The following is a 13,512-nucleotide window of genomic DNA, read 5'->3' as shown; positions in this document are numbered from 1 at the left end:
GGTCTTCACCTTGTGCCATGTGATTTTTGCTTTTGTGCCTTTCTTATGTTGTTTCTCTAGTCTGGAAGTGGTCCTTTTCATCTTCTGTTCAAATTAAAGTGTAGCTTAAGTTTAATTACCTATATGAAATAGTCCTCTCTTCTTCCTTCCTTCCCTTCAAACAGCTTTATTGAGTTGTAATTTATATATCATAAAGTTCACTTGTTCTAAGTGTATAATCAATGATTTTTAGTAAATTTACAGTGTTGTGTGAACATCATCACAGCTCAGTATTGGAACATTTCTGTCATCCCCAAAACATCCCTCATGCTCGTTTAGTCTTGCTCTTATACCCCCAACCACTAAGATGATGTCTGCCTCTATAGATTCACCTTTTGTGGACATTTCATGTAAATAAAATCATACCATATGCATCTGACTTCTTTCACTTAGCAAAATGTTTTTGAGATTTACCCATGTTGTAGCATATATCAATATTTTTTTTTCCTTTTTATTGTAGGGTAGTATTCCATTGCATGGATATTTGGACTTTTGTTGCCCATTCACTACTTGATGGACATTGGGGTTGTTTCTGCTTTTTGGCTACAATGAATAATGCTGTTGTAAACGTTGACATACAAATCTTTGTGTGGACATATGTTTTCCTTTCTTTTGAGTAGATACTTAGGAATGGAATTGCTGGGTCATAAGTAAGTTTATGCTTAACTTTTGTTTTTTAATTAAAAAAAATATTTTATTTTTGGAGAGAGAGAGAGAGAGTACACATGCAAGTAGGGGAGAGGGGCAGAGGGAGAGAGAGAGAGAATCTCAAGCAGACTCCATGCTCAGTGTGGAGCCTAATGCGGGGCTCAATCCCATGGCTGCGAGAATATGACCTGAGCCAAAATCAGGAGTCAGACCCTCAACTGACTGAGCTACCAGGCATCATAGTTTATGCTTAACTTTTCTTTTCTTTTTTTTTTTTTTTAATGTTCATTTATTTTTGAGAGAGAGAGTGTGAGCAGGAGAAGAGCAGAGAGAGAGGGGGACAGAGGATCCGGAGCCGGCTCTGCATGTATACCAGTGGGGCAGATGGGGGCTCAGACTCACGAACTGTGAGATCATCACCTGAGCCAAAGTCGGATGCTCAACCTACTGAGCCAACCATGAGCCCCAGTTTATGCTTACCCTTTTTTTTTGAAGCTTATTTATTTTTAGAGAGAGGAGGGTGCGTGCACATGTGCCAGTGGGGGAGAGGCAGAGAGAGAGAGAGAGAGAGAGAGAGAGAGAGAGAGAATCTCAAGCAGGTTCTGCGTTGTCTGCACAGAGCCCGACATAGGGCTTGAAACCACAAACTGTTGAGATCATGACCTGAGCCGAAGTCAGGAGTCACGTGCTTAACCAACTGAGCCACCCAGGCGCCCCATGCTTCACTTTTAAAGAAATTGTTAAACTGTGTTCCAAAGTGCCCGTACCATTTTGCATTCTCACCAGCGGTGTGTGAAGGCTCCAGTGTTTCCACATCTTCACCTCATAAGTTTTATCTTGATCTTCTTATGGTAGTTTCTTTTTGTGTCAACCAAATATTTCCTTAGCTGACTCTCTAGGCACAGCTTATAGATTTTTGTGTTCTTAGAATTTGGAGTTATTTTCATCAAGAATTTTTTGGTTAAATATTGAGGTATTTACCCTCTCTTTTTACTTTTTTCTAAAATACGGTGCTAGCCTTAGGGACCAAAGGAAAGATCAAATCTTTCCCCTTTTCCTTTAGATTCTTTTTATATGCTTTTTGATAGACTTTGTGGCATTTTCTTTTTTACTCGAGTTCAGTTAGGCAGTCAAAAAGTAGTATTTCGTATTAAATTCCCATAATGTGTAATACCAAAAACATCAGTCTAATGATAGTAAACTCCAAAGACTGTTTGCAAGTTTGGACTTACAGTTTTGAGTTACTCATTACTAGAAATATATATGGTTTGGTCAGTATTTGGAAGCAATAAACACACAAAAACTTAAACCCAAACAGCCTGACTTAGTCCCAGTTTGGCCACTGTGACAAGTTATTTCACCTCTCTGACCTTCATATCTTTTACCTAAGAAACAAGATAATAGTAATAATAGCATAATAACAGTATCTTCACATTGCTATGAGAGCCACATAAGGAGTTTGCCGGGAAGCCCTTCTGACATGCATCAAAATTGCTAAATGGTGCTGTTACACAGTAGTTGACACTCAAAGAGCCTCCAGTAGAGAGCTTTCCAACTCTCTATTAACTTTTGTCTGGGAGGTTTTTTTAGCTGTTTTATTTCATTCTCCTGGGTATCTTCTTGAAGATTTCATGTTCTTCTGGGTATGGCTTTTCCCTGTTAATCTGGGGCTGGTGATGATGAGATTGGTGTTGTTTTACTTGGTCGTTACCGTCGACACTTACGAAACTGGAGCACTGTTAAAGGTTATGTAAAAAGCATAACATGCGGATATTTGTAAAGCATTCAGCTAAAATAACAAAAATGTGGTCTATTACATTTTTTTCTGTCTTAGATAATAAACATGTTAGCCAGTGCCTTTACTTGGGAGTTCTGGGAGGGTGTGTTTATTGGTGCATAGCTAAAATGTGGAAGGTGGTTTGTCTCCTATTTGGTTGTTCTGTTATTTTGAGATTATCTTTCTAGTGGTTGCCATTAGCCACATATGGATTCCTTACATCCCCTCCAGGTTAAACATTTTCAAGATAATAAAAATAATTGGAACTGAATAAACCAGATTAGTTTTTAATATTCTGGAAGCAGCATCATCTTCTTAAGCTTCATTATTGAAATAAATATTTCAAGTAATGAAGCTTAGGATATCTATATTACTTGAATCCATAGGAAAAACCTTTTCCCGATTTATCTTAATTCTGGGAAAATCTGGAGGCACTCAGGTGGCTCAGTTAAGTGTCTGTCTGCGGCTCAGTTCATGATCTCATGGGTCGTGAGTTTGAGCCTCGCATCAGGCTCTGTGCTGACAGCTTGGAGCCTGCTTCGGATTCTGTGTCTCCCTCTCTCTCTGCCCCTCTCCTGCTTACGCACACACACACGCTCTCTCTCTCTTTCTCTCTCTTTCTCAATAAATAAGCACTAAAAAAAGAAAAAAATGATTCTCTCTTCCCCTCTGTCCCTCCCTAGCTCACATACACATATGCCCTCTCCAAAAAAACAAAACAAAACATAACAAAGCAAAAAACAAAGAAAAACATCTGAAAATTCTAGGAAAATCTGTGCTTTTAAAAAAAATAATGTCTAATTTTTTTATTTGTATAATTATATAATCTTGATGTTATTAAAAATTATGGTAGTCATGAGAATTTTTTTTTTAGTGTCAAGAATCTCACTACAGCTGTCAAGAGTAACTATTGAAAGTGTTCTCAGGGGCGCCTGGGTGGCGCAGTCGGTTAAGCGTCCGACTTCAGCCAGGTCACGATGTCGCGGTCCGTGAGTTCGAGCCCCGCGTCAGGCTCTGGGCTGATGGCTCAGAGCCTGGAGCCTGTTTCAGATTCTGTGTCTCCCTCTCTCTCTGCCCCTCCCCCGTTCATGCTCTGTCTCTCTCTGTCCCCCAAAAAATAAATAAATGAAAAAAAAAAAAAAAGAAAGTGTTCTTAGATTTTGAAGTTGTTTCCATTAAAGCTATTTTTAGTTAAATATTGGGGTATTTACCTTTTCATCACTCTTTTCTCCAGTGGCCTGCTGGCCTTTGAGGCCAAAGTAGAAATGGAATCTTTTGTTTTTAAAAAATTTTTTTCTTGTGTTTTTCTGTTAGACTTTTAGTATATTTGTTACCTAAGCCCAACTGCTCAATCCACTAGGAAGCTCAGAGCTGACTTTGCTACCCACTTCTAGTGATTTTGATATATTATCTTTGTTCCAAGCATTAATTCACTATTCTATCCATACTTCCCTTAACTTACATACTTATTTTATCATGCCATACTATTTGTATTTTTTTATGCCACATAAACAGGATAGCATACAGTTTTTCTATAGCAAGACATATGCATTCTTAGCCATCATCTTAGCCATGCATTCTATGCCATCATTATGCAATAAAGCCACAGAGCTCATGAGAGAAGTGGGATATGGAAATAAAACTCAAGCACTTTGTCAGTGACACGTTAAAAGAAAAGAAATCTAATAAAAGGGTAGTAGAGTTTTACACATGTTAAATGGTTGAGAAATACTTAAATAGTATAATAAACAAGCATTTTATCTTGAAGACCTGAATCTTGTTTGTGGATATGGACTTCAGAAGGGTTGTGAGCAATAATGAAGTAGGGAAGGAAGGTGATCTGAAATAAGATGGAAAAGTATCAAAGCAGAGAAGGATGCATGAGGCTGATAACACATGAGGTGAGCTGACCTAGCTACTAGATGTTTGAAGCGTGTAGTTCGTGTGATTTGCTTCATTAGGCCTGGTTGCCGTTTTCATATTCACCTGGCAGTTTTTTCTACCTGAAAGCATGTAAAAACAAAAGTGACATTCTCATTATACTCAAATTATCCCCTAATACATAAACCGAATTGGAGCAAATATCCTTTTTTCACTGTCAGCATTATAGCAGAAATAAGTGTATAAATAAGAATGTATCTTGGAGAAAGGGATTGGCTTTTTGTCAAAAACCAGCTGTTTTTCTTCACATGATTCATATTATGTTACTGAGAAGTCCAAACGATCACAGAATATTTTCTTACAGGAAACTACATTCTTAATTATGTGGCATCACAACCCAAGCTGGTGCCCTTTGTTATCCAAGCTCTAATTCAAGTCATTGCTAAAATCACCAAATTGGGATGGTTTGAGGTTCAGAAAGACCAGTTTGTCTTCAGAGAAATTATTGCTGATGTGAAGAAGTTCCTTCAGGTAAGAAGGCCTAATTATATTATTAGAACATTGCAAGTTGCTTTTTTGGTTTAGAAAACTTCTTTTCTTAAAGCTGTATGGTTTGTTCTGTGGCTACCAGTACCATATTAATTATGATTTATTGCTTATCCTCTGGGCCCTTTATTTTTTTATTGCCAGTAAATGAGGATCATGCCATTATAAAATTTCCAAACCAGAAGAATGCAAATTATACTAGAAACCATCAGAAAATTAGAAAATACACAAAAGTTAGAAGATTTCAAAAAGACATGTTCTGTCATTTCTAACATGCTAGTCTGTGTGCTACATATACATGAAACATAATATTTTTTATGTATTACATGATGTAATGCTCATTACATCTCTGTGAAGTGGGTTTCATTTGCAGTGAGAAAACTGAAGCTTAGGAAAGTTAAGTAAATTGCATAAGGTTGCACAGTGACCTAGTAAAGCATAGAGCTAGCGCTTTAACAAGTTTTCTGACTTAAGAGATATATTTAACGTTTACATCATACCACATTGGCTATATTAGTTTCTCAAGAATATTTTTAGCTTAAATGATTCAAGTTATAGGCACATTTAACTTCCGCGAATTCAGATACTTGGACTGCAAAAAATAAAAATAAAAATAAGCCAGAGGACACTAATCTAAATTGTGCTGGTGATTCCACTTGCCTTTCCACAGAGTATCACATGTCCTGAGGTGTGATAGGGGAAATATAAATCTGCTCTTTCCAGTCTCCGCATACCTCTTAGGATGACCGTCCTGCCTTGCTCAGGATGATTCAGATATTTAAAGATACGTATTTTTTCATCCAAACGGTATCCCTAATTGTGAGAAATGTACTTTAGCTGCTGCTCTGCTGCAGAAGCAGTGATCTGTTACAGTTCTTGAGGAAAAACTGGCGGTTTGGATTGAGAGATGGTTCAGTATTGGTTTATTGGCAATTAGGGGCAATTTGGGCTTTCTGAGATTTTACTTCTTACGCAGTATATCCCTGCGTAAGCTGTAACTCTACCATATAGTGCAATTCTAGAAACCTCAGAATATGAAACACTAGACTCTGCTGCTTCTCTTTTATTCGTATTGTTTAAAAACCCTGGTTAGCAAATATTTGATCATCTAAACCTTCAGAGAAATAAATGTACTTTTAGCCCTGCGGAGAGCAGCCCTGAGGCAGAGAGATAGTTTATTCAGGGACAAATGAGTTTCTCAATGTTGAGTTGTGCTCATAATTTTGGCTAACAAAATAGCAGCTCTCTCTTGTCATTTGCTAAGATCATACACAGCTATCAAGAATCATTGACATAGAGAAGAAAAGACTTCTGAGTTATTGGTTTTTTTTTTTTTTATATGTAAAAATTAAGGCTGAAAACTGAATAGAATGAAGTCATTCTTGTTGGCTAACATTTCTCGAACCCTCTTTCCAGTGGCTGGTAACTTGAACTTAAGTTGAGCTTTAGTGTGCTTTTGTCAATTTTGGAAAACCAGAAGAAACAAAATGTTTTGTCTTTCAAGTTTATTAAAGTATCACACAAAAAAAAAAAAGCACTTGCTTTCTGGGTAGGACTTAACCTAACCTTGAGTCATGAGAAAGGCAATTGACTTTAATGTTTAATTACTCAAATATAGTACCACATGGTTCCTTTGGGTATTAACAGCTTCTGTGAATTTTGTACTAAAAATTATTTTAAATTTGCTAAATCTTTAATGGCCTCAAGTTTTGTACATCTTCTTTTTGTTATTGTGGCCTTATTGCTGCCACATTGCAAACATTTATGGCCTTCCTTTCTATATACATACCCAGGAGAGCCTACTGTCCTCTGTGGCAGTCTGTTCACACTGCTGATTCACAAGATAAGGAGCAGAATGTAAATCAACATGATACCTCCTTCACTGAGAAAGACTTGCTATGAAAAATATGCCAACTAAACTAAGCAGTGTACTTATTAGGTACTTAGCTGTTTTATATTCTTGTGCAAACTCTTTTATCTGGTCATGAACCAGTACCTAGCCATTCTCGGATTAGAATGGAATTTGCAGACGACCAGCTGGTGGTCAGGGAACAGCACTTTGAGGAGCGTTGACCTGGTGTACGCAGAAGATGGACGATTCGCTAACAGGAAATCTGTGAGTCAGTTCAAAAGGTGCAGATTGTCGTGAAGGACCGTAAAGAATTAAAATGCAACAATTATGGGATGTTTCTTTTGTTTTTTTATCCTGAGATAATAAATAGAAGGAATGGCCAACTGTAAAACTAAGACTTGAAAAATTTGTCATCTGTGGTAATGCTTTTTTATGATTACCCTATAATTAGATGTTACATTTTTTACGTTTATGCTTCTCGTGTGATTTTACAATAAGGTGATTTGTTAGTAATGGTGCATGTAGAATCTGAATTTTGATTTGAAGGAAGTTTTTGAGCTTAAAACGGAAGCTGATTAAATTAAAACCTTTATAGAGGCTATGAAACTGTATTCCATATTGATAGTCATGTATTTACCCCAGTGCATTGGGCACTTTAGATGCCTTCATTATAGATATAATAAATGCATACACGTGCACTGTTAAATAATATGAAAAGGGCCTAAGTGATCTTATCTGATATTAGATTGAGGGATTTAAATTAATTCCTAAGCTATTTATTAATTATATACTGAGTGCAGCTATCTCAGTAGCCTTTAAGCAAATTTATAGAACTAAAAAACATTTTTTGTTCGTGCTCATTCACAGTCTTATGGAAAGTATTAAGCTAAAGTCTTGTATTTTAAGGTTTAGTTTAATATAAGTCCTAGATGCTGAAAACATTTTGTAGAGTATTGTACAGTTCTAAGGTGGGTGAACATTCTTCCTTAATCAACTCTGTATACCTAAATTTATCCTTGAAAAAATGAACCTGAAATTATTTTTGTGAACCTCATAGCAATTTTTCTACATATTTTAATAGATATATTATTAAGAAAATGTGATATTTCAGTGTTTAATTATTTGTTTACAGTTACTTAGGGTACACTTGGTTATTTTTCTCCATAGGGTACTGTGGAGCACTGCATAATAGGAGTAATTATCCTTTCAGAGCTGACTCAGGAAATGAACCTGGTAAGCCTTCCATCTAATAGTGACATGAAATTTGCTAAGTAATGCTGGTGCTTTCATATAAAATGTTTGTGTGGCATAAAACTCTGAAGAATGGTCTTTCTTTTATTTATTTTATTGGTGGGATAATTGGGTATTGGAACATGTTTATTGTTATTGAAAGTAACAGCCATAGTGTAAAGTACTGCAAAGAAAAGGGAATTAGACACGGTCCTTGCTCCATGGCAGTTGGTGAATTGTCCTTGTAGCCTCTGTATATAATAATATACTAACCATAAGAAATAAATTGTATAAAGAGAAACAGGCCCTTATTTGCTTACAAATAAAAGATAGTTTGGTGAATCGATTCTTGACAATGAGTACACAGCAGGACTCCTCAAAGAATAGGCCTCTTGGCACTTTGCCACTTGCTAGCATGGATTTTCACCCTGTACCAAGGAGAGTTTGCAGAAGCTATGCCTCCCCCCAACGGTGCCTTTATGAGCTCAGCAGCTGAGTACATCGTCACCTGTTTCTGTTCACTTTTGTACTTAGTTCTAAACAGAACAAAAGCAGAAGTTGGGTTCTTTGTGGGATAATGTCAAAATAAGGGGGAATGAAGGTAGTATTTGTATTTTAAAACTGTTGTCATGTTGAACAGTCTGTGTTTGTGTATATGCATGTGTGTGTGAGTGTGTGTATGTGTATAAATAGGAAAAGCTTACATATCCAGGACCACTTGCCAACTCTCTTTGGAGTGTTCATATAGTTACTGTGCATAAAAAAAAAAAAAATCACCCAAAATAACTATTTTCAACTTCAGTCCAGAATTAGAAAGTGTTTCTAGTTTTACTGGATGGATATCTTAAATTTAAAGTGCTCTCTTTGTTTATCACAAAACTTACTCCTTGACTCCTCTGCCCTAGTTTATGTAAAGATTTCTGGCCTTAACGGATGTATGCCGGTAGCTATATATGTATCTCCAGGGCAGATAACAATAGTACCTGGAACGAGTTATTGTGTTAACAGGGATGTTATGACAAGGACTTTGGCTAATCCTATTAGGCTCTATAAATATGTCTAAAGAACTGTAGCTTTCTTTTTTAAAAATACATTTAAAAATAATTTTAGTATGAATATTTTATCTCATAAGAATGTAGAGAATAGTACAACAACCCCATGTACACATCATGTAGCTTACACAACCATCAGCTTTTTGCTAATCTTAAAACCAGAATTTTTTTTTTTCATTTCCTACTTCATAGCATGATAGGGCTACAGACTGCTCTCGTAGTAAGGGTTTACGGTGTTTAGATGATTACTGAGACAAGTCTGGGTAATATAGAATTCTAATAAAAGTGTGATTCAAAGAGCAACCAAGTTGTTTTTTGTTTTTTTTTAATTATCTCAAACTTACAGAAGAATTGTGAGTATAATACAGAGAAATTTTTTCTCAGCCATTTGATACTAAGTTTCCAACGTGATCCCTGAATACTTGACTGTATTTCCTAAATACAAGGACATTCTCCTATGTAATTATAATAGGACCATGAAAATCAGAAAGCTAACACTGGCATATTACTATCATCCTCGTATTCTATTTGAATTTCACCATTTGTCCAAGAAAGGAACCAGTTTGAGATCGTGCGTCTTATTGTTTGACATGTTCCTCATCAGTCTGGAAAAATTCCTCACTTTTTCCCTCACTTTCATGACCTTGACACTTGTGAAAATTGCAGACCAGTTGTTTTGTGAAATGTCCCTCAATTCGGGATTGCCTGATGTTTCTTTATTATTAGATTCAGATTATGCATATTGGTCAGGAATATCACAGAAATGATAGTGTGTGATCTTCTCATTGCCTCCAGTCAGGAAGCACATGATTTGATTTGTTACATTACTAATGATGTTTACTTTGGTTACTTGATTAAGATGGTTTCTACTAGGCTTTTCCAATTGTAGGTTTATTTTTGTTCTTTGTAAATAATAAGTATTTTAAGACTCTGAAAATACCCATTCCTCACCAGACTTTTAATTTATTCACTTATTTATATCAGTATGGATTCTTGGTTTCCTATTTTATGTAATAGGTTATAATTTGTTACTAACATTATAGTTTGACGCTCAAATTTTGCCAGATTTGGCCAGGAGGAACCCTTTCAAGCTAGCTTCTATGTCTAATGACATTTACTCACCATTTTTGAATATTTCCTTACTTTCTGGCACAAGATGTTCCAGGCTTATCTTGTATAGAACCAAGTGCCTTTTGAAAAAAGCTTCAAGGTCTGAAGTGTGATTTGGGCTTTGTATTGTGGAAAATATATGGCTTTTGTGGACACATTTTACTTAGCCTAATTTTATGGCATTTATCATTTCAGCGAGCATTTGGTAGATACAGTACTTCTGAATTAGGCAACAGGGAGATCTGCGATGCATGAATTAAGTCAATGTTATCGTTGTTAAATGTGAGCCAGGTAAATTCATAGTGTTAATAACAAGATGGAATTTTTAAAGAAAAACATCTAAACTTGAGGTTTCCTAAAAGAGGATTATATACTGTCTTGTGTTTTTAGAAGCCAGTCTACTGTTCCTACTGTTCCTGGAGGTTATTCAACAAGAAGTAAAATATCCTTTGCCTACATTGTAGAGGCATAGATGGTAGAAAATAGATGTACAATCCCTCTTCTCAAAAAAATGGATATCTACATGATTAACCCAAATAAAATAAGCTTATAGGCCTTGAAGATAATTGAAATAAGACTGGATTTGTGTTTTAGCTCTGTTGCTTACTACTTTGGACAAATTTCTGAACATCTTTGAGCTTACATAATAATATCACTATCTGGAAAGTGAGAATGACACCTTCCATGGATCTTGTTAAGATTAGATAAACTTCTCGCTCTACCGCCTGGTAAATACAAGTGCTCTATAAACCCAAGGTCGTTCTGTTCCTGTTACAGATACGGTGGTAATGAGAGGTTGGTCTAAGACGATGTGCCTATAAACTTTAATTTTCATGTGTAAACAGAGGATAATACATATTTCACAGGTTAGTTTGAGAATTAAGTGAAATAATACGTGAAGAGGACTTCACAAATTACAATACTGTATGCTACTGTTAATTTGTATTAACGAAAGGGTTTTTTATATTGAGGGAAATATTTTAGGAGAGACAAACTGATTGAAATTTGATTGATAAGAGGGGAATAATGCTGGAAATGATAATTTGAATCTTGCATATTGATTACAGATTCCAGTAGCTATTTTCTGGAATCATTTTGTACTTCTGTTATGTTTCATGTTTCTGTAAGTAAATGTGGCATTTAAGTATAGCCTAAATTGTATGATGGAGCTTAGCAAGTATCAGATAATCAGTTTTGAGATCACTGCTTTTTTTTTTTTTAAATCTATAAGCATTAGTAAAAGAAAATGGTTTATTTTCTTCTATCATATAGCAAAAGGAATGCTATAATGACTGTAGCCCATGGTGTTAATGATCACGTGGGTATCAGACTTCAACTTTGTTTGCTGTTTGCTCTTGATAAATGGAAGATTTAAAGGCATTAAATAGTATAGTTTTGACCATATATTTATTTTTTTATTAACATTTTTTTTAATGCTTATTTATTTTTTAAGGAGAGACAGACAGAGTATGAGTGGGGCAGGGGCGGAGAGAGAGGGAGATACAGAATCGGAAGCAGGCTCCAGGCTCTGAGTTGTCAGCACAGAGCCCGATGCGGGTTCTAACTCACAAACCATGAGATCATGACCAGAGTGGAAGTCAGATGCTTAACTGAGCCACCCAGGCACCCCTGCCTTGGTTTCTTTATAAAACACCAAGGATATATGAACCAATGACATTTCTAGTGTATAAGTGGAATACTATTTTTGTATGAAGAATTTTTCTATGATTGTTAACTGAATCACAGAAAGTTAGAATATGAAGATTATTTTAGAGATTTGTCATTTTACATATGGAATCTGAGGAATAGGGAAGTTGTTACTTGCCTCTTGTGAAATGGTACATGGTTTAGGAGTTGATAGTCATGGTATCTGTTATTTAAAAAAATTTTTATGTTTTATTTTTGAGAGAGAGACAAGACCAGGCGTGAGTGGGGAAAGGGCAGAGAGAGAGGGAGACACAGAATCCGAAGCAGACTCCAAGCTCTGAGCTGTCAGCACAGACCCAGACAAGGGGCTCGAACCCATGAACTACGAGATCATGACCTGAGCTGAAGTTGGACATTCAACTGACTGAGCCACCCAGATGCCCCACTACCTGTTTTTTAATAATCTGTGTTCATATTGCCTCTGAAAGTATGGTCAGTTCTGGTTTTTAATTTGGGGATTGGTAGGGTTTGTAGAAAGAGCACGGAATTGAAACAGTCCAGAAACTTGGGTTCTAACTGTGGGTCTGCCATGAACTTTTTGAGTAACGTTAGGCAAGGCACTTATCTCAGTAGGTTCTTAAAAGCTCTTTTAACTCTGTATGTTTCTTTAATCATTATTTCCATTCCTTTTCTTGTAAAGTTTTGCTTTGCTGTTTGGTAAGTCTGATTAAATCATCTTGATCTTTTTAGGTTGATTATTCTAGACCTTCAGCAAAACACAGAAAAATAGCTACCTCATTTCGTGACACTTCTCTCAAAGACATTTTAGTGCTAGCATGCTCTCTTTTAAAAGAGGTAAGTTATTCAATAATTCAATATCCTACTTAGGGTATTTAGGAGATTTAAGTTCCAAAAGAATTTCAAATGAATCCCCCTTCCCCAACCCCCATTCTGTCTTTGGAAGAGTTGCTGTGAACAATCTTAATTTCAGTATAGTAGATTTCTACAGATCTGTAAGAGGTTTCCAAAAAATTCACTTTTATTTAATAGGGATATAATAAAACAAAATCCAAAGGGAATTTAGTAACCCATCTTTAGGTAGTAGTTTCATTGCCTTCCTACTAATAGAGTATTTATTGCAGAAGCTGATTGAGACTTAGTTTATTTTAGTTGCTTGTATTTTAATGGGATGCAGATGAACAATGAAATGAGAGTAAGTTTTCCTAATTCATCAACTATTGATATTTATTCATAGGTGAGCCAAGACAGTTAACTTTAATAATTTCTTTGGGAAATAATATTTTTCCCATTTGCTACTTGGTGCCCTGTTTGAGCATTAGGGATAGTACAGTTCATAATTACATTGTGTTTGCTTATAATATAGGGATTCCACCATGCTATTCAAGCTTTTTAATTGGTGTTGTATAGCATTTCCCAAAGTATGTTCCAGTTAGCAGCACTTGCTAATTATTTCAGTTCTGTGGTATAGTAACATGATAACTTCTGGAGTTAGCCGGACAGAAAGACCCTTTATTATTTTTTAAATTAAATTTTTAAAAATGTTTATTTATTTTAGAGAGAGAAAGCATGAGTGGGGGAGGGGCAGAGAACAAGAGGGACAGAGGAGCTGAAGGGACTGTGTACTGACAGCTCAAGCTAATGTGGGGCTCAAACTCACAAACCATGAGATCATGACCTGAGCTGAAGTCTCAACCCACTGAGCCATCCAG

The 13,512-nt window shown here is 36.0% G+C and overlaps 1 protein-coding gene across 6 annotated transcripts in view; it reads left to right on the top strand.

The window, feature by feature from the left end:
• The window catches only part of RANBP17 (RAN binding protein 17), a 339,120-nt gene that overhangs the window by 16,337 nt on the left and 309,271 nt on the right, over positions 1–13,512 (top strand). For all 6 annotated transcript variants that reach the window (XR_007148529.1, XM_047842084.1, XM_047841836.1 and 3 more), the window contains exons 4-6: positions 4,710–4,876; positions 7,911–7,976; positions 12,533–12,637. Coding sequence is in view for 5 of the 6 variants with exons in the window: in XM_047842084.1 (XP_047698040.1) it covers positions 4,710–4,876; positions 7,911–7,976; positions 12,533–12,637 (338 nt within the window). In the remaining variant the exon portion in view is untranslated. The remainder of the gene's footprint in view (positions 1–4,709; positions 4,877–7,910; positions 7,977–12,532; positions 12,638–13,512) is intronic.

This window comes from Prionailurus viverrinus, chromosome A1 (assembly GCF_022837055.1).
Source record: "Prionailurus viverrinus isolate Anna chromosome A1, UM_Priviv_1.0, whole genome shotgun sequence".
NCBI lineage: Eukaryota > Metazoa > Chordata > Mammalia > Carnivora > Felidae > Prionailurus > Prionailurus viverrinus.
The sequence above is the reverse complement of the archived record's forward strand: the minus strand, read 5'-3'. Positions and strand labels throughout refer to the sequence as shown.